Source organism: Lynx canadensis, chromosome A2 (assembly GCF_007474595.2).
Source record: "Lynx canadensis isolate LIC74 chromosome A2, mLynCan4.pri.v2, whole genome shotgun sequence".
Lineage (NCBI taxonomy): Eukaryota > Metazoa > Chordata > Mammalia > Carnivora > Felidae > Lynx > Lynx canadensis.
In genome coordinates, this window is record NC_044304.2 from 6,269,020 (window position 1) to 6,293,731 (window position 24,712).

General features: G+C 50.0%; 1 protein-coding gene across 2 annotated transcripts in view; it reads left to right on the top strand.

Moving 5' to 3' along the window:
• The window catches only part of INSR (insulin receptor), a 139,762-nt gene that overhangs the window by 106,392 nt on the left and 8,658 nt on the right, over positions 1 to 24,712 (top strand). Inside the window, exons 11-19 of one of the 2 annotated variants that reach the window (XM_030299196.1) lie at positions 900 to 935; positions 5,650 to 5,921; positions 7,849 to 7,988; positions 14,485 to 14,644; positions 18,884 to 18,986; positions 20,378 to 20,445; positions 22,420 to 22,664; positions 23,573 to 23,683; positions 23,775 to 23,934. In XM_030299196.1, the coding sequence (XP_030155056.1) occupies positions 900 to 935; positions 5,650 to 5,921; positions 7,849 to 7,988; positions 14,485 to 14,644; positions 18,884 to 18,986; positions 20,378 to 20,445; positions 22,420 to 22,664; positions 23,573 to 23,683; positions 23,775 to 23,934 (1,295 nt within the window). The remainder of the gene's footprint in view (positions 1 to 899; positions 936 to 5,649; positions 5,922 to 7,848; positions 7,989 to 14,484; positions 14,645 to 18,883; positions 18,987 to 20,377; positions 20,446 to 22,419; positions 22,665 to 23,572; positions 23,684 to 23,774; positions 23,935 to 24,712) is intronic. The other variant, XM_030299201.1, reaches the window with a different exon arrangement.

Here is a 24,712-nt window from a genome sequence, read left to right on the forward strand (position 1 = left end):
TTTGAGAGAGAGAGAGAGCACAAATGGGGGAGGGACAGAGAGAGAGACACACACAGAATCGGAAGCAGGTTCTAGGTTCTGAGTTGTCAGCACAGAGTCCGACACGGGGCTTGAACCCACACACTGTGAGATCATGACCTGAGCGGAAGTCGGACGTTCAACCGACGGAGCCACCCAGGGGCCCCCAGTCGCTTCCTCTTTTTTGGATCCAAAGCCTGGGTTTCTCAGCTGGAGAGTCCTCTGCCCCAGGTTACGGCAGCCAGTGAGCGACCGTAGGCTGTGAACCACGTCCTCCCTCACTCCCCTTACAGACCTCGGCAGATGGGGTGCCCAGAAATATCCGAGGCACAGGGCCATTTCCAAAGTGGATCGAAACCCCAAAACGCTGACACTGGGATAAAGGAAGACTCTAAAACGGCTCCTTTCAAATGCCTGCCGTCGCTCCTCACGCAAATAGATGTGTCCCCAGAAGCATCGAGATGTGACATTAAAAAAAAAAAAATTCTTCCTTGTGTTTTTCCTCGGTGACCCCGAGTCCAAAAGAGCGCTTCATGGCACAGCCCAGGCATTGAGGCAGCTACTCTTTTACTGGTTAAAAACAAAACGCTGCTGGGCTCGAGCCAGCGGCCGAGTCACCTGTGATGTTTAAATGTGATCAAGTTTGACATCCGAGGGGGATCCCAAGGGGGAATCTCTGATTCCTGCCCCCGCCCCCCTTTCTGTGTTCTCTGCACCTGCTGGAGAAGATGTGATTCGGGCGTTGGGATGAGTGGTCCATGGCGAAGGGCAGGGCGCCCTTGGTCTGCTCGGAGGAAGTGTGGCTCCCAGAGTGTCGGAAGGAAGAGGTCTCTCTGAAGGAGTTCTGTCTGTCCTCAAAGTGGTTGGTTTTGTTTTCACAGAAAATCCTTTTCAAGCCCTGGTGCTGAGGACAGTAGGTATGACTCACCTGCAGAATGTCTGCGTGGCCACCGGCAGCTTCTCGGTGCAGGGCCAGCCGGCCAGACAGGGCAGGAAGCATGCTGTGTGCCTTTGAGACTCCAGGGGCTTCTGTGGCTTGATGCATGTGACAGTCTGCTCTGCCCTTACCAGAGGCTTCATGAGTCCATACGTCAGCTGCCTTCACCCCGAAATGGGATCTGGGCATGAATGTCGGGAAAAAAAATCTTCACTAACACACTCTTACTAAAACACAGAATCAAGGGGCGCCTGGCTGGCTCAGGCCGTAGAGCATGCGACTCTTGATCTCCCGGTCGGGAGTTCAAACCCCACATTGGGCACAGAGTTTACTTAAAAAAAAAAAAACAAAAAACAACACACACACACACACACACACGAGGGAGGGGGTAATTTGTGGGTACCTCTGAGATGCCACACATCCCCCTCCATGCATCCACCTGCTAAATGTTAATTTCTCAACATCTACGGTGTAGAGAGAGCGTTTTGATCTGGGGTGACAGGTGCAGGATTGCGGGCGTGAGCAGAGGTGTGCCGTATCACAGAACCCCACTGAGGACAGGCAGAGAGATGCCAGGGCAGGGCAGGGCCTCAGGATGAGTCACGGGCTCTTTGGGGGCAGGGGGAGACCAGAGGGGAGGCTAGAAAGGCAGATCAGGGCCATGTGGAGGGATTTCATTGTCTCACAGTGGGTTCCCTTGTTTATTTTCGGGCATGTGTGCGTGGCCCTGGTCTGACCTCTAGTGGCCACTTGGAATATAATCTATAGAAAAGAAAGGCCTAGAAATTTGAGGCTTTGGTCCAGACCCAGGTTTCTCAAGCTCAGATGTACTCACATTTAGGGCCAGATCGCTGTCTGTTGTGGAGCCCGCCCTGTGCATGGTGGGGTGTTGAGCGGCATCTCTGGTCTCTGGGCTCACAACGCCAGGAGTGCACTTGTCCCTGAGCAGTGACCAGGGGACCAGTGTGAGCCTGTGGGGTGTGTAGGCAGTGGACACTGAGGGCCCAGACTGCGGGTAAAGGGGAACCACTGTGTATACATTCGGCTCATTTGATGAGAACCTTCCTTGTTTCCCATTGTTCAGACACCCATTTCTCAGTAGTTACTCACGAGGCACCAGCGTCCTGGTCAGCTGGCCCGTTTGTGCCTGGATGGAAGTGTTCTGAATATTGCTGACATGGGTCTATCTTTGGTTTTCACCCAAGAATTTCACTGGTCTTTTGACCCAACAGAAAATCATAACACGTGCGCCCCCAAGGAGGGTTCGTTTTCTGACCACACGTTTTCTGACTATGGTAAAGATTAAAAATTGACCTCAAGCATTTGAGCAGAGAACTTCCTGGTGATTGAAAGTCGATCACTTTGATACCTTTTGGGAGAAGCAGACGTGGAGAGACTTTCATTAAAGTCCATTTGGACAAGAGTGGAAATGAGAGTATCACATACCTTGAACTCGTAGAATATCGCCAACACTGGGCGTCGATGCAAGTTAGTAGCCTTCGGTGATTTTGGAAGTTAAGAAACAACTTAAAAAGGTGAAAATACAAATTGTAGGGGAGGGGAAATCAAGATCGCTGAACTTGTAAATCTAAGGATGAAAATCACAAATAATTAGAAGTAAGGCAGGAGACAGAAAACTAGGGTCAAAGGAAGATTTTCATGTTGAATTCCCTGGACAGTGTTGCGTTCTTCAATTTGAAGCTTTTGGTGAAGAGGGAAGTTTTAATTTGATCTGATTCTAGAAGTGGAAAAAATTAAATATTCTAATAACCTTGGAAAATGACTAAAAATTGCAAGTCAAAACCTTAAAAAAATTATGTCACAAAAAGGCCCTAGACCCAGAGAGTTTTACAGGTGAGTTATTTGAAATTCTGAAAGAGCAGCTATTTGCTGTAATATGGAAACTTCTCAGAGCATACCAATCTATGGAACTCTTTCCAGGTTGTTTTATGAAACTAACATGATACCCCTTAGCAGACACAGATGAAGATGCTACATTAACAGAAACCCCAGGACCAGCTAATGTGATACTTTAGATCCATATGTCCTGATTGAAACAGCATGCAGACAATTTTGTTTAACTCAGAAGTGTGACGATGGTTTATGATCAGGAGATAGGATAATTCATCAAGAGGTCCAAAGAGGAAAATCGTATGATAATCTGATTCAACAGTGTTAATTAAAAATTCCTAACTGAGGGGCGCCTGGGTGGCTCAGTCGGTTGAGCGTCCGACTTCGGCTTAGGTCATGATCTCACGGCTCGTGGGTTCGAGCCCCGCGTCAGGCTCTGCGCTGACAGCTCAGAGCCTGGAGCCTGCTTCCGATTCTGTGTCTCCCTCTCTCTCTGCCCCTAACCCACTTGCATTCTGTCTCTGTCTCTCTCAAAAATAAATAAACATTAAAAAAAAAATTTCTAACTGAGGGAAACAAGAAGAGGCCTCGCATAAAAGTAGGAGTGGAATGCTTCTGCTACAAGGTAAATATTTTCTAGATGAAACCAACAGCCGAGGTACCATTGTACTGAAACGCTCCCAGTCATAGTCATTGCGGATAGCCTAGGGCAGGGGTAGACCAGCTACGGTGTGCAGGCTGGCTGCCCGTTTTTGTCAATGAAGTTTCATCGGAATGCAGCCACACCCATCTTTGTATTTTGTGTATGGCTGCTTCCAAGCCACAATAGCTGGAAAGCCATTGAAAGTTGAGTAGAGATGTGGACCGTGTGTCCTACAAAATCCAAAATATTTACTTTCTAGCATGTGCAGGAAGAGTTTGCTGACTCTTTTTCTAGTGTGTTCCTTGAAAACCCAAGAGTATCAACTCTGACGCTCTTAGAGCAGAGTTTGGGAAAGAAAGTTACAATGTAAATAAACAAAAAGCCAGTAGGTATACTAGCAATAGTTAGACTATAAAAACAGAATATGAAAAAGAAATATGGAGTCTCTTGGTTCAAAATCTGAAATGAAACGAAACCCCAGGAAACCCTGTAACCCTCAGTATTGATGTGGTGGTCCTGAGGTGCAGTTTTGAGGGGCTGCTGGGGAGACCCCAGGTCAATACAAAGCTCCAGGAGAGTAGTTTCGCCATAGGGATGAACAGATACAGCCTAGTGATTTCTAAGAGTCTACTTTTAGGATCTAATAAGACAATCAGACAATTATCGAAGCAATATTTACAATAACAAAAAAGAAAAGAAAAGAAAAAAAAAAAAACCTGGGACACTTACGCAGGCATGCCTCAGGGGCATTGCGGGTTTGGTTCCAGACCCCTGTGGTAAACGGATATCGCAATAAAGCAGGTCACGTGAATTTTTTGGTTTCTCCCTGCATGTAAATGTTATGTTTATACCACACTGTAGTCTGTTGGGTGTGTGCAAGGGCGTTATGTCTGACAAAACGACGGACACACCTTCATTTACAAACCTTGCTAAAAGACGCAAACCATCATGTGGGCTTTCTGCGAGTGGTAAGCACTGATCACCGATCCCCGTAACAAATATAAGAATACTGAGAACGTTTGAAACATACCATGATGAGAATCACCCAAAGGTGACACAGAGACACAAAGTGAGGAAGCGCTGTTGGCAAAAAAATGGTGCCAGTAGACCCGCCTGATACGGGGACGCCCCAACCCGTCAATCTTTAAAAGAGCCGTATCTTGTGAAACGCAGTGATGCAAAAATGTAATACCATGAGGTAGGTCTGTATTAGGTAACATAGGAGGACGGTTAGTAAATTCTGACTCACGCATCCAATTGAATATTTCCCAGTGTTCCAAGTTTTCTGCCGTGAGCAGGCAGTACTTGGGTAGCAAGGAGGGGGAAACCTTCACGTTGAAAAAGAAAAAATCATAAATTCTGTGCTCAGTACTTAAGGCATTATGTTCGAAGGAAGGTATTTGAGGAATGTGTCCGATACAAGAAGTGAACAAAGGGTCATAAAGCCAGCTCGGTCTTCTTTATACCTGCACATAATATTTCCAGAAAAAAAAAAAATTGCCCACAGGAAACAGCAGACGGTGGGATGGTGAATAATTTGGATTTTCTTTATGCTTTTGTTTGGTGTGTGTTTATAAATTTTTAGGCAATTGCATTTATTTCTTATATCCTCTTAAATGGGGGGAAAACGTGTGTCGACTGCATGTTCTTTTTTGTTTTGGGGGGCTTTTTTTGGAGTTCCCCTTACCAACTTGAGTGGTAAGATTTTTTTTCTTTAACCCAAGAATGAAAAATTAGTCGCTCGTATTATGCAGACGCCCTAAACGGAAAATAAGATCTAGAAGATGCATTTTTCCCGTTTACACTGCTGATGCTGGCCGGTAGTTGGAGCTGTTGGGTCCATGCTGTGTGACAGGGTTCCCGAAAAGCTAGACTCTCACATGCTTCGGGCATCTTATTCTTAACACTGAGCCTGGGTGGCTGAGCCATCTGCACAGTGAAAACCTGAAATCAAGCACATGCAGGGGAATGTTGGTGTGGGGCTGCTGCTCGTGGTCCTGGGGCGCCCCGCTCCCCCCTCACCCCGAGGGCAGCCGCTCCGGATTGTAACTCCTGGCAACCTGCATTTCATCTGTGTGCCTGCTCGCATCTCCGCTGCACTGCGGTCTTTGATTTTGAGCCTTTGATGCTCCAGCGTCCACGGTTTTCTTTTTTTAAACATGGGGATCGCGTGACCGCCTGTGTCCTGCTGTCGTGACAGGCCATCGCGGAAGCGCAGGGCCCTCGCCGACGCTGGGAACGTGACGGCCGCCGTGCCCACGGTGCCTGGTTTCCCCAACACTTCCAGCAGCGTGCCCACGAGCCCGGAAGAGCACAAGCCCTTCGAGAAGGTGGTGAACAAAGAGTCGCTGGTCATCTCCGGCCTGCGTCACTTCACCGGCTACCGCATCGAGCTGCAGGCTTGCAACCAAGATGCCCCCGAGGAGAGGTGCAGCGTGGCCGCCTACGTCAGCGCCAGGACCATGCCCGAAGGTGGGTGGTGGGCGCGTCGTGGTGCCCAGAGCCCCAGGCTGAAGCCCTCTGCCTGCTGGAGCGGATTTGCCTTCATCGTTTCTTAGTTTACTTATTTTATTTTATTTTTTTTTTCAACGCTTATTTATTTTTGGGACAGAGAGAGACAGAGCATGAACGGGGGAGGGGCAGAGAGAGAGGGAGACACAGAATCGGAAACAGGCTCCAGGCTCTGAGCCATCAGCCCAGAGCCTGACGCGGGGCTCGAACTCACGGACCGCGAGATCGTGACCTGGCTGAAGTCGGACGCTTAACCGACTGCGCCACCCAGGCGCCCCAGTTTACTTATTTTAAAAATTTTTTATGCGTTTACTTCTTTTTGAGAGAGAGAGAGAGAGAAAGAGTGCAAGCAGGGGAGGGTCAGACAGAGAGGAGACACAGAATCCGAAGCAGGTTCCAGGCTCCAAGGTGTCAGCACAGAGCCTGACGCGGAGCTTGAACCCACGAACTGCGAGATCATGACCTGAGCCGAAGTCGGATGCTCAACCGACTGAACCCCCCAGGCGCCCCTTTTATTTTTATTTTTATTTACTTATTTATAGTTTTATCTCTTTTTGTTTTTTTGTTTTTTTTTATATATATATGAAATTTATTGACAAATTGGTTTCCATACAACACCCAGTGCTCATCCCAAAAGGTGCCCTCCTCAATACCCATCACCCACCCTCCTCTTTTTGAAGCGAGAGAGAGACCGAGCGTGAGCAGGGGAGGGGCAGAGAGAGGAGACACAGGATCCAAAGCAGGCTCCACGCTCTGAGCTGTCAGCCCAGAGCCCGACATGGGGCTCGAACTCACGAACCACGAGATCGTGATCTGAGCCCAAGTCAGACGCTTAACCAACCGAGTCACCCAGGCAGCCCTATCATTTTGTATTTGTGCCCAGCTTTATTGAGCTACAGTTGACATACAACATTGTGTAAGTTGAAGGCGTATTGTGTGTTGATTTGATACTCGTACGTGTGGCAGGACGATTACCACCAGAGGGGTAGCTGACGTCTGCATCACAATACGTGATTGCCATTTCTTCTTTCGTATTGAGAACACTTAAGGTCTACTCTCTTAGCAGCTTCAGAGTAGGTACTAGAGTGTTGTTAACTGTAGTCACCATGCTATGCGTTACGTCTCTACCACTTAATTCATCTCCTAAGCTGGAAGTTTGTCCCTTTTGACTAATATCTTTGCATTACTCCCCAGCTCCTGGTAACCACCATTCTGGTCTCTGTTCTCTGTGAGTTCTCCTTTTTTAGATTCCGCATATGCGTGAGATCATACAGTATTTGTCTTTCTCTGCCTGGCTTATTTCACTTACCATAATGCCCTGAGGGTCCATCGGTATTTGCCTTTATTATTATTATTTTTTCATGTTTATTCATTTTTGAGAGAGCATGAGTGGGGGAGGTGCAGAGGTGGGGGGGAACAGAGGATCTGAAGCGGGCTCTGCACTAACAGCAGTGAGCCTGATGTAGGGCTGGAACTCACGAAACTGAGATCATGACCTGAGCCAAAGTCGGGTGGTTGACTGACTCACCCAGGCGCCCCTGCTTTTACTATTTTTTTTGATTACATGAGTCATACGTAGCCACTATGGAAACTAGCAAATGCACACAGCCATAAGGGAAATAAAGTAAAATTAAGAAATGCATATGCGTATTGTATTAATCAGGGTTCTCCAGAGAAGCAGAACCAGTGGGATATGACATAGACGGATAGATGGATAGATAGATATGTGGACGGTCCTGCAAAGTGAGTTTGAAGTGTCTCTTCTCCCACATGGCAAATGGAACATGGGAAAGTTATGCGAGTGGCTTGAGGTTGTTCAGCTGGGGGCGGTGGGGGTGGGATTTGATCCAGAGGTCAGGTGCCTGCCTCTAACCACTGCTCCTTACAGCCAAGGCAGACGACATTGTTGGCCCTGTGACCCATGAAATCTTCGAGAACAACGTGGTTCACTTGATGTGGCAAGAGCCTAAAGAACCCAATGGATTGATCGTGCTGTATGAAGTGAGTTACCGACGGTATGGTGATGAGGTAAGACCCTTGATGCTTGGACATGTGCTTCCGAGCTGTCATTGGTACTCCCTTTGTCTTTTTTTTTTTAAGTTTATTTATTTATTTTGAGAGCAACAAAAATAGCACAAATGGGGGAAGGGGGGAGAGAGAGAGAGAGAGAGAGAGAGAGAGAGAGAGAGAGAGAGAGAGAGAGAGAGTCCCAAGCAGGCTCCAAGCTGCCAGCACTCGGGCTCGAACCCACCAAGGGATCACGACATGAGCTGAAACCAATGTTTCAGCCCCCCAGGTGCCCCACCCCCTTCTTCTTCTTAAATTTTAGCCCAAGGCTTCTCCTATTTGATGCTTTGTCATTAGGACTCAAAGCCTTGATTTATAGCTTTCCAGGGAGGTGGGATAGAAATGCCAGTCTACAAACTCATTTATTTTCTCAGTCTCTCACATTGCTTTTGCAGCTCTGTCCTTCAAGGGGACGGGAGACCCGTTTCACTTTAGACAGAGTTACCTGAGACTGGGGAGAAATCACATCAAAACTTAATAAGTAACTTTTTTTTTTTAAATTTTTTTTTTCAACGTTTATTTATTTTTGGGACAGAGAGAGACAGAGCATGAACGGGGGAGGGGCAGAGAGAGAGGGAGACACAGAATCGGAAACAGGCTCCAGGCTCTGAGCCATCAGCCCAGAGCCTGACGCGGGGCTCGAACTCCTGGACCGCGAGATCGTGACCTGGCCGAAGTCGGACGCTTAACCGACTGCGCCACCCAGGCACCCCAATAAGTAACTTTTTGTTTACACCCAGACACCGGGCAGGGTGATGGGTGACCGCACAAGATGTGGAATCTCAGGAGATCAAAAAAATAGCCAAGGATTGGCTGCGTGTCCTGCACATATTAAACGCTTTACACACAGGCGTGTCTCATTTATCATAGTTTATCACGTCTGAGACAGGATTAGGCAACCCCGTTATTTTTGTGGGCTGCTGAAAAAGAAAAAGATGCTGCCGGGTCTCATTGTAAGTTGGTGCGGCTTCTCAGACGCATCCCCATTTCAGACATGTCAAACGCATGTAATATCGTGCCTCTCAGGACCCGTGAAACAGTGGGCTGGAATTAGCCAGCCCCTGCTCTAAGCCACGCCTGTAATACCGTGGGGGTAGATCTGTGTCCCCAGAAGGGCTCGGGGGCTGCTCCTGCTGGGAGATGCCCTGGCTGGGGCTTGCCTCTGACCGGGGACAGTTCTCCCCTTTACCGTGTGTCTTCAGAGAAATCACGTCCCCTCCCTGGCTTTGACTGAGCCCTTCCCCTGTCCCAGACATTGCGCTGAGTCCTTTGCAATCATCCATTCAAACTGCACGGTGACCCGGCCAGGTGGGATCCGTTAGTGTCTCCGCTTACGGCCAGAAGCGTGGACAGCAGGGTCACACGTGCAGCACTTAAATCCAGACTGTTGGGCTCTGGAGTCAACCGTCTACAGTTGAGGACAACCACTTAGGTCAGAGGTCATTTTCTTTCCTTCATCTTTTTTTTTTTTTTTTTAATGGAGAAATGTTAAAATTTATTATCATTTTTTAAATCTAATTTATTGTCAAATTGGCTAACATGCAGGGTGCATACCGTGTGCTCTTGGTTTCGGGAGTAGATTCCCGTGGTTCATCGCTTACGTACAACACGCAGTGCTCATCCCGACAAGTGCCCTCCTCAATGCCCACCACCCATTCCCCTCTCCCCCACCTCCCCATCAACCCTCAGTTTGTTCTTTATATTTAAAAGTCTCTTACGGGGTGCCCGGGTGGCTCAGTCAGTTGGGCGGCTGACTTCGGCTCAGGTCATGATCTCACGGTCCCTGAGTTCGGGCCCCATGTCGGGCTCTGTGCTGACGGCTCAGAGCCTGGAGCCTGTTTCAGATTCTGCGTCTCCCTCTCTCTCTGCCCCTAACCCACTCACATTCTGTTTCTGTCTCTCAAAAATAATAAAATAGGTAAACATTATTAAAAAAAAAAAAAAAAAGAAAAGAAAAGAAATATCAGTTCAAGTGAAAAAAAATAATAAAAATAAAAGTCTCTTACGGTTTGCCTCCCTCTCTGTCTGTTTGGAACTATTTTTTCCCCTCCCCCTCCCCCATGGTCTTCTGTTAAGTGTCTCAAGTTCTACATATGAGTGAAAACATACGATCTCTATTTTTTTTCTAACTGACTTATTTCACGTAGCATCACACCCTCCAATTCAATGGCCAGACAGTATTTTTAGTTTTGGGAGCCGTAACGTCAGGCATGGGCATGAAGGTTGTTTTTGTTTTTGTTTTTGTTTCTTCTTTTTTTTCCTTTTCAAAAAATTTTTTTATAACAGCTTTACTGTGTTCCGGTCACATACCATAAAATACATCCGTTTAAGAGCTACAACGCAATGGCGGGTTTTTGAAAGGAGTTTTTAGGTTTTTAAGTAATCTGTACATCTACACCCAGCATGGGGCTCAGACTTACACCCCGAAATCAAGAGTCTCACACTTTGCTGACTGGGCCCACCAGGGTCCCCTACAATTCGGTGGTTTTTAGTAGTTCACAGAGTTGTACAGCCATCATCATGACCCATTTCAGAGTATTTTCATCACCCTAAAGAGACCCTCCCCCCCTCCCCCTCCCCAATCTTCCCTGCCTGCCCTCCAGCCTGTTTTCTGCTTTCTGTTTCTGTGAATTTGCCTGTTCTGGGTACTTCCTATAAATGAATCATAGCATATATAGCCCTTTGTTACTGGTTTCAGATAGATGGACCACATTTTGTTATTCACTCATCTGTAGATGGACATTTGGGTTGTTTCCACCATATGGCCATTGTGAATAATGTTGGTCAGAGCACCGATGTGCAAGTTTTTGTGTGGACGTATGGTTTCAGTTCTCTTGGGTGCATATCAAGGGATGGGTTCTGTGCTAACTCTGCATTTAACTTAACATTTTTTTATGTTTATTTATTTTTGAGAGCGAGACAGAACAACAAGTGGGGAAGGGGCAGAGAGAGAGAGAGAGAGAGAGAGGGAGACACAGAATCCAAAGCAGGCTACAGGTTCTGAGCTGTCAGCACAGAGCCCGACACGGGGCTCGAACCCACAAACCATGAGATCATGACCTGAGCCAGAGTCAGACGCTCAGCTGCCTGAGCCACCCAGGCGCCCCGTGTCTGCATTTAACTTTTAATTTTTTTTTTTTTCAACGTTTATTTATTTTTGGGACAGAGAGAGACAGAGCATGAACGGGGGAGGGGCAGAGAGAGAGGGAGACACAGAATCGGAAACAGGCTCCAGGCTCCGAGCCATCAGCCCAGAGCCCGACGCGGGGCTCGAACTCACGGACCGCGAGATCGTGACCTGGTTGAAGTCGGACGCTTAACCGACTGCGCCACCCAGGCGCCCCTGCATTTAACTTTTAAAGGAAATGCCCACTCTTTCCCAAAGGGGCTGCACCATTTTCTATCCCCATCAGTAGTGTCTGAGGGTTCCAGTTTCTCCACATTGGTGGCCAACACTTGTTCTGGGCTATCTCTCGGAGAAGAGCCATGCTGGTGCGTGTGAATGGTATCTCACCGTGGTCGCGATTTGCGTTTTCTTGGATGGCTCATTTGGGCCCGAGTTTTGTGTTCTTCCCCGAACCCATGGGGCTCTTCCGCTTGGGGCAGCTGCAGGCAGTTAGGGTCAGTCCTGGAACCGGGGTGGGGTTGAGGGTGGGAGACAAGAGCCCCTCAAGGGGGAGGTGCGGCTTCCCAAGGAAGCTGGGGATGTTGCTGGCAGCGAGGAAGAGAATGTGGATTCTGTGCAGTGAGCAAGATGTCTGCCACGCAGTCCCTCCTTGATTTTCTTCTTGCAGCTCTGACTCTTCCCATTTGCCTGGAGTTTACCTACATTCTAGGCAGCCCTTGGTCCTGGGTAAACTGAGGCAGTCGGTTACCCAGTTGGCATTGGACCTAACCCTAAATTCTCCCAGCTTCTTGTGGCTGGACCGCCTCCCCTGTTCCTGCAGCCCAGCGGTCACCAGTAGGACTCCCCACTGCGAATCCCCACCGGAGCCTCTGCCCCACATGGCCCCACACCAATCCCAGACAGATTAGCCCCATTTGCCCTTTATGGGAACAGAGAGACTGAGAGATTACAACCATCTTTTAAAAAACCTTTTTAGGGGCGCCTGGGTGGCTCAGTCGGTTGGGCGTCCGACTTCGGCTCAGGTCGTGATCTCGCGGTCCGTGAGTTCGAGCCCCGCGTTGGGCTCTGTGCTGACCGCTCAGAGCCTGGAGGCTGCTTCGGATTCTGTGTCTGCCTCTCTCTCTCTGCCCCTCCCCTGCTCATGCTCTGTCTCTCTCTCTCTCTCTCTCTCAAAAATAAATAAATGTTTTAAAAAAATCAAGTGAGAAAATAATGTAAAACTTTTTTTTTTTTTTTTTCTCTTTTAAACACCATCTATACTGTTACAGTATGATTTGGCCAGTCCTGCAAAATTCTCTCCGGCATTTGGTGGGAGGTCATTTTCTTTTTTCTTTTTTGTTTTTTGGGGGCTTTTTTTGTATTTGCTAGTTGAATAGCTGACATCACCCCCAGCTGCATCATTCTTGAATCTCTGTCTCCTTGGGCCTTGAATCCAAGTCATTCACCCTCTTACCGTGTCCCCTCTCCGCCCCGGGAGACCCTGGCCCCAAGGACCACCCCTGCCAGGGAGGAGCATGGATTTTTCATGGTGGCGGGCTCCTTCCTTTGCGTCAGTATCTTTCAGTTTTGAGCTTTTCTTCTTGTTCGCACAGACTTTTACGTCATTGGCTTCTTTGCTCTTTATCAGGTTTTTGCGTCCTGTCTCGCCTTTTGTTTTTGTTTCTTGGTGTCTGTGGAGACAGCTGCCTGAAGCTTCTGGTTCCTTCCAGCACACCCCTTGCAGTGCCTGGGGTCCGTGGCCGGTCGTGGAGGATGCATTTCCCCTTTGTCCCGGATAGCAGCTACCTTTGGTTTCTATATTTGCTTATTTGTCCCTTTCTACTTGGTGACTCATCCTACTTGGAAGAACCTTTGGACCAGAGCCCCCGCCCCTGCCGCCAGCCTGATCCGGCCCGATCTGTTTTCTTGCTGTTATTGTCACATGATAAGCACGGGGGTTTTTACATTTCTTTCTCTCCCCGCTAAAATTTTCCAGTCCAGCTCTCTGCATGCACTATTAACTTGGAGCTGTTTTGGAAAGTTTTTAATATTTGGCCCGATGTGTGCAGGTTTCATGGTCTCATTTTCCCAGGGAGCCTCGTGCCTCTCCCAGTAAGCTCGGGGTTGATCTCTGTTTATGTGGCTATCACTGGGGTATGTATGCTTTACTTACCTCCTCTCTGTTTTCAGAGATTTGGGTAGATCCCAACTCTTTTAGTAATGGTACAATGAATCAAATCAAATCAAATCAAAAGGCTGCACCCTGGGAAGGAAGGAGCTTTAAAATTTGTCCTTAAGACATTAAGCCCACGCATGTGTTTGGTTCTGAGACCAGGGGGTGTGGGGCAAAGCCTGAAATTCGATTTAGGTGACGTAGGTGTTTTCTTTCCCGGTCCTCTCGGACTTTCTGGAGGCCTCGTGACAACGTCCCACGGTGGTTTTGTAGAGTTTGGGAGCCGGATGGTTCTGGATTGAAGGATTGGTCCTGCCACTTACCAGCCACGAGATCCCCCCCCCTCCCCACAGCATTTTGTCTCTTCAACCAGGGGTCGGCCCACTGTTTTTGTACGCCTGTTTGTACAGCCCGAGATCGAAGGATCACTTTCACGTCTTAAGATGGTTGGGGAAAACAATTCCAAACATCGAGAGAAGAGTAACGTCATGACGCGTGTCCACTTAACGTGGAGTCCGGCGTTCAGCGTCCACCAGGCTCCGTGGGCACGCAGCCACGCCTGTCTGTGGACGGACGCGAACTGATTTGGGAGCGGTCCCTGGCTGCTGAGTTGAGTGGGTCACAGTGAGTGGCCGCTTGAGGCCATACACACTGACCGTCTGGCCCTTTATAGCCGAAGTTCGCCGACCTCTGCCCGAAGCCTCTGTTTCCTGTCTGTAACAAGAGGCTAAGCCCTGGTGGGGTAAGAAGGAAATGACACGATCCAGGTCAAATGCTTGGCTTGTGGCTCAGGAAGGGTCATCGGTAATGATAGCTTCTGTGTCTGCTTATCCCAAGAACTGGGGCGCTGAGATTCCGAGGTTCCTAATGTCGCTCACGCGTGTTGCCCAGTGATTGTTCCTTACTCCCTGTGTGTCATCTCTTTTTTAAGTTCATTTTTATTTATTTTGAGAGAAAGAGAGAGAGAGAGCAGGGGAGGGGCAGAGAGAGAGGGAGACAGAATCCCAAGCAGGCTCCATGCTGTCCGTGCAGAGCCCGACGCGGGGCTCGAACTCACGAACCGTGAGATCCTTAACCGACTGAGCCACCCAGGCGCCCCTCCTCTGTGTCATTTCTGACATTCCTGCCAGGGGACGGACACCCCCCACACCTGCCCTCTCTCCTCCCCTGTCTTCCAGGAGCTGCACCTCTGTGTCTCCCGTAGACACTTTGCTCTGGAGCGGGGCTGCCGGCTGCGAGGGCTGCCGCCGGGGAATTACAGTGTGCGAGTTCGGGCCACCTCCCTGGCGGGCAACGGCTCCTGGACAGAAGCCACTTATTTCTATGTGACGGACTATTGTAAGTGTGCACGGCAACTCTGGCTGGGTCTGCTCTGGGGAACGTCTCAGAGGATGGTCGGGGACGCGTGGAGGCTACACCCGCCGGCCCTGGACTTGACCTCTGGGTCTGTCGGCTGCTACTGTGTGACCTGGGAAGGGTGCTTGCCCTCTCTGAGCCTGCACTTCCTCATCTGACCGTGGGATAATAAGAGGATCCCCCTGGAAATGAAAGGAGGTTTCAGTGGCATTATGAATGCCAAGTGGCTGGCACAGGGCATGTCTGACTAACACATTAGCTCCTGTTACTAGGGTCTCAGTATTTGTTTCTAATGTTTATTTACTTTTGAGAGAGAGAGAGACAGAGTGTGAGCAGGGGAGGGGCAGAGAGAGAGGGAGACCCAGAATCCGAAGCAGGTTCCAGGTTCCGAGCTGGCAGCACGGAGCCCGACACGGGGCTCCAACCCATGAACCATGAGATCATGACCTGAGCTGCAGTCGGATGCTTAACCGACTGAGCCACCCAGGCGCCCCTCAGTATTTGTTTCTAGATGGGCTGTGTCCTCCAAGGGAGGATGGGGGAACTCACCTACTTGGTCTCAGATGTGCTCTTGACATACGGGCAGTAAGTTGCTGCCCCTGGGTGAGCACAGTAAGGTGGGAGGGTGGGGAAGGCTGAGCTGATCAGGGAAGGCTTCCTGGAGGTGGTGACATCTTGACCGAGACCTGGAAGAGTGTACAAGTGGGAACAAAAGAGGAAGGTTATCCTGAGATGCGTGGCGGGAGCCCAGACACTTGAATGAGTGAACAAACAAATAACTTGGAAGGAGGGGAGATTCTAGACCAGGAGGAGCGGGAGCTTGGGTAGGAGGAGTGAGACAAGCCTTCTGCTTGGCCTTCGGAGAGTGGGAAGGCTCTGGCCGGGGTCAGGGCGGGGAGAAGCGTCCTGACCCCAGCTGGGAGGGCTACACGGTGAATCTGATGCTGCCTGGTAGAGTTCACAGGACCCTGCCGGCTTAGGAGCAGGGTTCCCAGCAAGACTGCCCTCACTTCCAAAGCCAGATGCAAGTTGGGGGTTCTCCAAGCCCCCCACGCTCCTGACCAACTGGCAACAAACTCAGAGCTTCCCATGGCCCCCCCCCCCAGATTCAATCATCTGCAGGATCAGCTCACAGAACTCAGGCAAGTGCCATCTTACAAGGACGGTTTTCTTATAAAGGCTGTAGGTGAGGACCACGCAAATGAAGAGACACATAGGGGAGGGTCCAGGACACTGAGCTGTGTCTCCTCCCCCTGGAATCAGGACGTGTTGCGTCACCCTCCTGGCATGTGGCTGTCTTCACAGCCAGGAAGCTCCTCTGAGCCAAGGTGCTGAGAGTTGCATTACGCAGGTGGTACCAATCGCATCGTTGGTTGTGTGATAGAAGTCCTTCCCCGGCCCCTCCGTACTCTGGAGGTCAGGCTGGCTCAAGTCCCAGCCTTCTGATCACATGCTTGGTCTGCTGGTGACCAACCCCCGTCCTGGGTCAGCCCATCTCGTAGCATAGGCTCAGGTATGTTCCCAGGGGCTCGTCAATAACAAAGACACTTCCTGTTACCCAGGTCAGCTGAAGGATTTGGGGTCTCTCTCTTAAGAACCAGGGATGCCGTGAATAAAATTCCAAGGAAAATATCAAAGTGGGAAAAACATTGGTAACATCATTGACAAAGAGTTACTATCAAATGAATATCCATATAGTATATGAGTAATACACACACACACACACAAGAATATGCAAAGAACATAAATAGCCAATTTAAAAAGAAGTAGAAAAGATAGAAGATATAAGGAAAAAAGTCCAACCTCAAAACCACACCCCCCCCCCAAGAGCAAATTAAAACAAAACGTAATTTTTAACTTATCAAATTGGTAAGGCTTTTTGTTTCTGGGTTGTTAAAAATACAAATATATATTTTTAAATATAAACATATTATAAATATATAAATATGTAAATATATTTTAATATGAATATATATATTTTTAATTTCAATTTTAGTTAACATGCAGTGCGATATTGGTTTCAGGGGTAGAATTCAGTGATTCATCATTTCCATACAACACCCAGTGCTCAGCACAACAAGTACCCTCCTCTGTTTTTTAATTATAGTGCTTAGCGTTATCTGAGAGCAGACACATAGATGTTCTTTATTAATATGTATCAAATATTTTGTTAAAGCTCTATCGGAGCCAACAGTTCTGGTTCTAGAAATTTATCCTGAGGAAATTATCAGGGATGTCCAAAAAAGATACATGTTCAAGGAAAGGTAGCCCAGCATTACTAGAGATAGCAAAAAGTCTGGAGAGTTACATGACTAACACAGTAGATTACTTACAAAGGATTTTTTTCTCCCTCCTTTCCTCCTAACTTCCTTTTCTCTTCCTTTCTCTCTTCTTTCTTTCTCTTTCTTTCTTTCTTTCTTTTTCCTTCCTTTCTTTCTTCTTTCTTTCTTTCCTTCCTTCCTTCCTTCCTTCCTTCCTTCCTGCCTTCCTTCCTTCCTTCCTTCCTTCCTTCCTCTCCTTTCCTTCCTTCCTTCCTTCCTTCCTTCCTTCCTTCCTTCCTTCCTTCCTTTTCTTTCTTTCTTTCTTTCTTTCTTTCTTTCTTTCTTTCTTTCTTTCTTAGTTTACTTATTTTGAGAGAGAGAGATAGAGATAGAGAATGCACAAGTGGGGGAGGGGCAGAGAGAAGAAAAGACAGAATCCCAAGCAGGCTCTGCCCTATCAGCCCAGAGCCCGACACAGGGCTCGAACTCACAAACCCTAAGATCATGGCCTGAGCTGAGATCAGGAGGTGGACACTTAACTGACTGAGCCGCTCAGGCACCCTGAGTGATTTTTTATTTTATAACAAGCAAGCAAGGTGCAGATTTTAAGGAGGCGCTCACCCCCAGGGGCTGACCTTCCCCTTCTGTGACTCAGAGCAAGAGTTCTTAAATTTCCGTTTCTTCACCCTGGTTCCCGTGGCCACTGGAATCGGAGTGTGAACCCGACCGTGGTGTCCAGGAAGCAGAGGTGGGGTTGGCGGGGTGCAGCCTGCCTCTCCCATTATGTCCTGAGACACTGTGAGTCCTGGCCACTTGGTGGCCTCCAGCTCCCCTGTTCCTAAGGAAAAAGGGACAGGAAGGAGGGACATGCAGACCTTCACCTGCATGTGACCAGTAGGTGTCCATCTCTCATGGCCCGTTCGGCCACCAGATATTCATGGCCAGGAGCTGTGGGAGGGGGGATGAGGCAGTTCGCTGCCAATTCAGGGAGGGGTACAGGAAGACAGGATGCCTCAGGGCAGCGCTGGCCACTGAAGGCAGCGTGGAGTAGTGGTCAAGAACTCACTCAGATCGCCCGGGTTGAAATCCCTGCTCCGCCGTGGATCGGCTCTGGGATTTGGGGCAAGACCCGCCTCCAGTCTCTGAGCCTCTTTTCCCGATCTGTTAACTGGCCTCAGTCACGGCACCTCCCACTTTGGCTTATGTGACAATTAAATAAAAACACTGGTGCAAAGCTCTTCAAATAGCGCCTGGTACTTGTAGTAAGTGTTCAGTAAACCGCTGTGGATGTTGAAGAGCCCAGGGACCGGGTTCCCTCCCTGATTCCTTAGAACCCATTTTCCTCCTCGGCTCGGGAGAGTCTGAATACATGGGCGTGTTTATAATTGCAGACAACTGGTCCTCACGTGCAAATTTAACAGAACATTTCTTCGGTGGATTTAAAAGGATATTTTGGGGAAGACCCCCTAGCACACACAGGGCACTTCCTGGTGAAATCTTCATCTGCCGGAGGTGCTGTTGGGAGTAAAATAGGCTATTTAATTTGTGGGGCAAATTAAAATTTCATTTCTGTAAAATGAAAACGCAAGACCGTTTGCTTACAAATTATTAAGACTTTCAAGATGGCGACAGCAGAGTGTTAAGGAGCAGGGCCCTTCCAAGTGTGGGGACTGGGGTGATGGCCAGGCTTACGTGCCTGTGAAGCTGGCCCTGGGCTGGGGGGGAGGGAGAAGGCAGTGGGCAGTGGTCTGGAGGTCAGGGCCTCTGAGCCCACTGCCCAGCCCCATGGAGCCAACTGGTGATTCAAGATGACTGGAAAAGAACGGCCCAGGAGACTGGCAGAGAGGCTCGGGGACAAGAGAGGGGGCAGGTGTGTGTGGCCCGCCATTACCGGCATAGGTGTGATTTGTGATATGAATACATTTTGGTGCGAAACATATGTTTTCTTCCTCTATTTCAGTAGATGTCCCATCGAACATTGCAAAAATTATCATCGGGCCTCTCATCTTTGTCTTTCTCTTCAGTGTTGTGATTGGAAGTATTTATCTATTCCTGAGAAAGAGGTGGGTACAATGGTGTGCTGGTAAATGGTTAAAAACTGGCTCTCCAGAAAAGAAAGTGTGCCTAGATACAGAGAGAGCTATATCTAAGTTTATTATAAGTTTTACTGTCATAGGGATGTGCATAGCAGGCAATTTACAGGTAGTGATCATAACACAATATACATTGCTTGTTACCGTAAATTCCCTCTAGCTGGTTCATTCTCACCAAATGTTTTGGTTGATTTTTTCCCCCTGAACCTTTGTATCTATAGCCAACCTATGGTTGCAAGTGATGAATGAGTATAGTTCCAACCTGGATGTTGGTTGATATTTTGTTTTCATTAAAGAGTAAGGTAGGGGCGCCTGGGTGGCTCAGTCGGTTAAGCGGCCGACTTCGGCTCAGGTCATGATCTCGCGGTCCGTGAGTTCGAGCCCCGTTCATGCTCTGTCTCTGTCTCAAAAACAAATAAACGTTAAAAAAAAAAAAATTAAAAAAAAAAAAAAGAGTAAGGTAAAAATGAAATAAGGTGTATGGGTTCAATGAACAAGTGACTTCAGTCAATCAGGTAATAATTCATAAATACAGAGGAACATTTTCTTAAGTTTTTTTTTTTCTGTTTGCAATATCATGGCTGTGGAGATGACAGACTTTTTTTTTTTTAATTTTAATTTTTAAACGTTCATTTATTTTTGAGAGAGACAGAGAGAGAGTGAGCTGGGGAGGGGCAGAGAGAGAGAGGGAGACACAGAATCCGAAGCAGTCTCCTGGCTCTGAGCTGTCAGCACAGAGCCTGACACGGGGCTTGAACTCACGAACCGAGAGAGGTCACGCCCCAGCGCTGACAGACTTCGAAGCTTAATCTGCAATGGTAACATTTTTGCCATCACTTTCTTAAGCCTGCACAAACAACAGAACAATAGATCAAGTCTTGGTTTGTATCATTCCTGTTTCTATCATGTAAATATTCCTACTGTGGCCAATTTCAAGCTGCAGACGGTCACGGATGATAGTAAGATAATGAGGAAATGGTGAGTTTGCTTTTGATATCGTTTTATTTCATTGTAAACCTGTGCCCTGTAACTTTAAATGATGGCTGTATTAACAACCCGCTCTCAAATTTCCTGAAAATGTAACACTTGTTTCTCGTGAGCTGGGATGAGAACAGCAAGGGGTGAGTGGCTCTTGGGTGTCCCGTGGACACCCGTGAGTTACAGCCGATGGTTCCATGTTGATGCACTTCAGTAGCCATCCGATGGGCTTCCGTTCATAACCCCAGACTGCATCCAGGATTATTACACGGATGCTGCTGGTAAGGGTTGCCGTTTGCACTGGGGAGCTCGTAACCCCCTTGCGAGTGACCCAGGGCCTCGTGAGAATACCAAGCTGGAATGTCTTCCTTTTTCCCTTCCAGGCAGCCGGATGGGCCACTGGGGCCGCTGTATGCTTCTTCAAACCCTGAGTACCTCAGTGCCAGTGATGGTGAGTACCATCCCCTGACCTCTGGGTGGCCGGAATCCTGCCTTGCAGTGCCCTTTCCCATTACTGTCCAGTGGAAGTCGGGGGTTGATACCCTGGGAGGCTGAGACGAGCCCTCTCGCTCACTGGAGACCTGTCCCTGGCTGCGGAGACCCCGTTGCTGGGAGCAGCTGGACATCTGTTGTCTGGCGCCTGTTGGATGGGCTGATCTAGCGGGACTGGGAGGCTGAGAATCTGGTGCCCCAGCTGTGGGGTTGTGGCATCTGCGGCCTGTGCCCGAGACCGCGCCGAGGGCCAGAGCCAGAGAGCCGTGTATGGACTTGCCGTCCAAACTGGCAGGTGGGAGTCGGAAGCCAGAGTGAGACACTGGGGGTCAGGGGGTGGGGAAGACAAGAATGAAGGATAAAATGGGGTGAACAGGAGGCTGTATGTGTGGCAGGGACACATCCGCCGTTGGTGGCACCTGAACACAGATGTGATGCTGATGCTGTCACGTAGGACCGACACCTGTGTTTCCCTTGGTTGTACCAAAGGGCATCGGGCAGCCCCTAGAGATGAGGCTTGCATGTTCCACCAGAGGGGAAAGCATCTGCCGCAGGACAAGTTTCCAAAGTGCTTCATGCAGCAAAAAGCAGAAAAAGTGACTTTCAAGGCATGAGCGTTGTCGATGACCCCAAGGATACTGCCTTGGGATACAGGGGTGATGCTTTTAAGGATCTGCAGGATTTGTTTTAATCAGGTCTGATAAGACATGCACGGGGGGGGGGGGGGGGGCAGCACCGCACAGGGGAGCCCCGGGGTCGGGCAGGAGGCAGAGGGAGCATGGAAAGAACGCGGACAAGAACCGTTATTGTGGTTTCTTGGGGAGGCGTGGCAAGGCGGGGGAAGACTGAGGATTGGCTAGTTTGAATGATTTCCGTGGGTTCTGGAGTGTAGGGCCTGGCCCTGGGTGATCAGGGGAAGGGGATAGAGCCCAGAGAGTGCAGGCCCCACAGAGGGAGGGGTTATGGTTTGGGCTCTGGATTGGTTGTTTTGCATACAGAAGGTGTACTCACTGGCAGGTCACTTACTGTCTCTAGGAACCGGCCGCCCTGGGGAGGGGCAGCCCCTTTAGGGCCATCGAGGGCCTAGATGCCAAAGCATCACGACAGAGAAACTAGTGGTCATTCCAGGTGGGACTGTGTGGGGGGAACGGGAGCGGGAGGGAACGAACGCGGGTGACGGCATTGTTACCGCACACCGGAGGTGGGGAAGCTGAACCTCGGGGCTGCCTCTCCACCCTACCGCCCTGCTTCCCTCCAGGAATGAAGTAATGGGTGTATTCAGCCTGTAAAGGGTGCAGAGGACGCAGGAACCATTTCGGCTTTTCTTATGAGGTCTTTGTGCATTCATCTGCAAATCGTTGGCTGTGTAACAAACCACCCCAGCTTTAGTGACTTAAGACGACCCTCCTTTATTAGCACACAGTTTGGTGATCTGATCAGCTGGGCAAATCCTTTGATCTCATCCGGGCTCCTTCACATGGCTGCAGCCTGCCTGGGGATCAGCTGGTGCTGGGTGGTCCTGGATGGGTTCATTCACATGCCAGTGGTTGGCAGGCGGAGTTGTCCCCATCCCCTTGGCCCTTTGCAGAGACCACAGCCTCCGACCCAGGAGGCTCTGAGATCAGACAGAAAGGATGATCTGGTGGCGGGGCTCTGAGATCAGACAGAAAGGATGTGGAGGCAGGCTCGGTGCGGCACTTACCGGCCAGGACCCTGGGCCGACAGTGGCTCCTTCCCAAGCCTCTGCTGTCCCCCCCCTGTGAGGGCAGGGACCCACACCTGTCCTGTTCTCGGCTCTACGCTCGGTGCCCGGCACAGGTTCTGGACCACAGAAATCACTTAACGAACGTTTGCCAGGGGCGCTCAGGTGGGAGGTTGGCTGGGGGGCCCCCAGGGGTCTGTCAAGGATGCTGTGTAGATAAGTGAGGAGTAGTGTTTCCCTGCTCTGTGTATGTGCCGGACGAGTGGGAGGTGCCTCGGGAGAAGATCACTCTCCTGCGCGAGCTGGGGCAGGGCTCCTTCGGCATGGTGTACGAGGGCAATGCCAGGGACATCGTCAAGGGCGAGGCGGAGACCCGCGTGGCGGTGAAGACGGTCAACGAGTCCGCCAGTCTGCGAGAGAGGATCGAGTTTCTCAACGAGGCCTCAGTCATGAAGGGCTTCACCTGTCATCACGTGGTGAGTCCTGCGTTTGCCCCCAGAGCAGACAGAGGCTTCCTCTGGTGCCAGCTCCCCTGTCCCTCCTCCTCCTCCTCCTGCACGGGGTGGGAGGACCCTAGGTGTGGACCCTGCCTGTCCCCCACTCTGCAGTATCCTCAAGGTGTGGGGGAGGGCCCCCCTCCTTCTCCCTCCTCTAATCTCACCCTCTCCCACCTTGCCTGGAGCCGGACTCGTCCCGTTGCTTTCCGGAATGTTGTCTCTTCCCTCTTCCCGGCTCCTTTATAACCCTTAAACACATGAGTGTTCACCCCATCCCTGCCTACCCTTTCCCACTTACCTTCTCCTGGAGCCTAGTGCTAAGGGGATCGGCTGTGTGCCAAGCCTCATGTCTCATCTCTTTGATGCATCGGATTCCCGCCCTGATGGAGCTTCCTGTACAGCCGCGGAGATAAGTTCCTTAGGGAAGACATTGGGGGCTGATGCTAAGGCAGAATGAAACAAGACAGCAGAGTCAGGGGACTGGGAATTCAGGACTGGGAAAAGGTGTATTTGTGCCAAGACTTAAGGATGGAGGGACTGAGTCATGTGGACGTGTTAGGGCACAGAGAGCCAGGCAGAGGGAACAGCAGGTGCAAAGGCTTCGAGGTGGGAACGTGCCTTACGTGCTCAGAGACATCAAGGAGATATCCAAGTGTCTGTCTCGGCTGTTGCTGTCTGTAGGCATGTCTGTCTGCTACCCCACCCACCAGACCCTGAGTCCCGAATTCTCCCTCCTTCCTCCGACTCCCCTGTCCCAGCAAGGCATTGACCCTGGCATTTGAGCCAGACAGACCAGGGCTCACCACACAGGGTGCTGCGTGCCACCTTGATGAGTGGACACCTTCCCCCAGACCCTCACCCTACCACGTGCTGCACTCGCTCCACAGGTCCGCCTCCTGGGGGTGGTGTCCAAAGGCCAGCCGACGCTGGTGGTGATGGAGCTGATGGTTCACGGAGACCTGAAGAGCTACCTCCGCTCCCTGCGGCCGGAGGCTGAGGTGAGCTGCCTCTGGGGACCCGGCAGGGCACCCGCTCCCGGCCGCAGGAGCCCACGTTGCTGAACACACGACCCCCTGTTTCGATTCTCAGAATAACCCTGGCCGCCCTCCCCCTACTCTGCAAGAGATGATTCAGATGGCGGCGGAGATCGCCGACGGGATGGCGTACCTGAATGCCAAGAAGTTTGTGCACCGGGATCTCGCAGCTCGAAATTGCATGGTGGCCCACGACTTCACCGTCAAAATTGGAGGTTCGTCCGGCTTTCTGCTTTGAGACACGGGGCCCAGGCCCACTTTGATTTTTGGAAGGAGTTGTCTAGACCGAGCAGTTTGGTCTTTTCCAATAGCGCAAAGAGGGCTTGAACCTCAGACTGTGATGGAACCGCATTTGCTCGTGAACTCGCTCATTTACGGCTCTGGATAATATTCGTGTTCCCTGTTGGCGGAAGCCACCGCACTAGGAGCCGAGAGGTGTGATGGTGGATAAGTCACCACGGGTTTTCTGCCCTCGGCATGCAGTCTTTGCCCTCGGCATGCAGTCTTTACCCGCGCCAGTAGCCGCCAGCCACCTGTGGCCATCTACGTTTAAATTACATGGCGTAGAATTAAAAATGTATTCCTGTGGCTGCCGCTGGCCACATTTCAGGTGATCAGTAGCTCCCTTGAGCCTGGTGGCTGCGAGTATTGGGCAGTGTGAACATAGACCGTGTTCATCACCACAGAGAGTTCTACTGGATGGGGCAATTCAAGCTGAACCGTAAGAGAATGCTTATATAAACAAGATAATGAAGCCTAAAGAAATAAAGAGCTCCATGATAGCGAGGAGACGCCTCTCTCTGGAGGGAGGCAGCGTTTCAGCCAAAACTTGCAGGATGAATTGACCTGAGTGACAGCACGCCAGGCAGAGTTATGGCAAATGTGAGGCCAGGAGGCCGGAAGGATGGCTGATGTGATAGGAATAAAAGGAATGTAGAGGGGAGTAGAGCAGCGTGAGATGTGAGGTGAGGGAGAGGGGCAGGAGCCAGACCT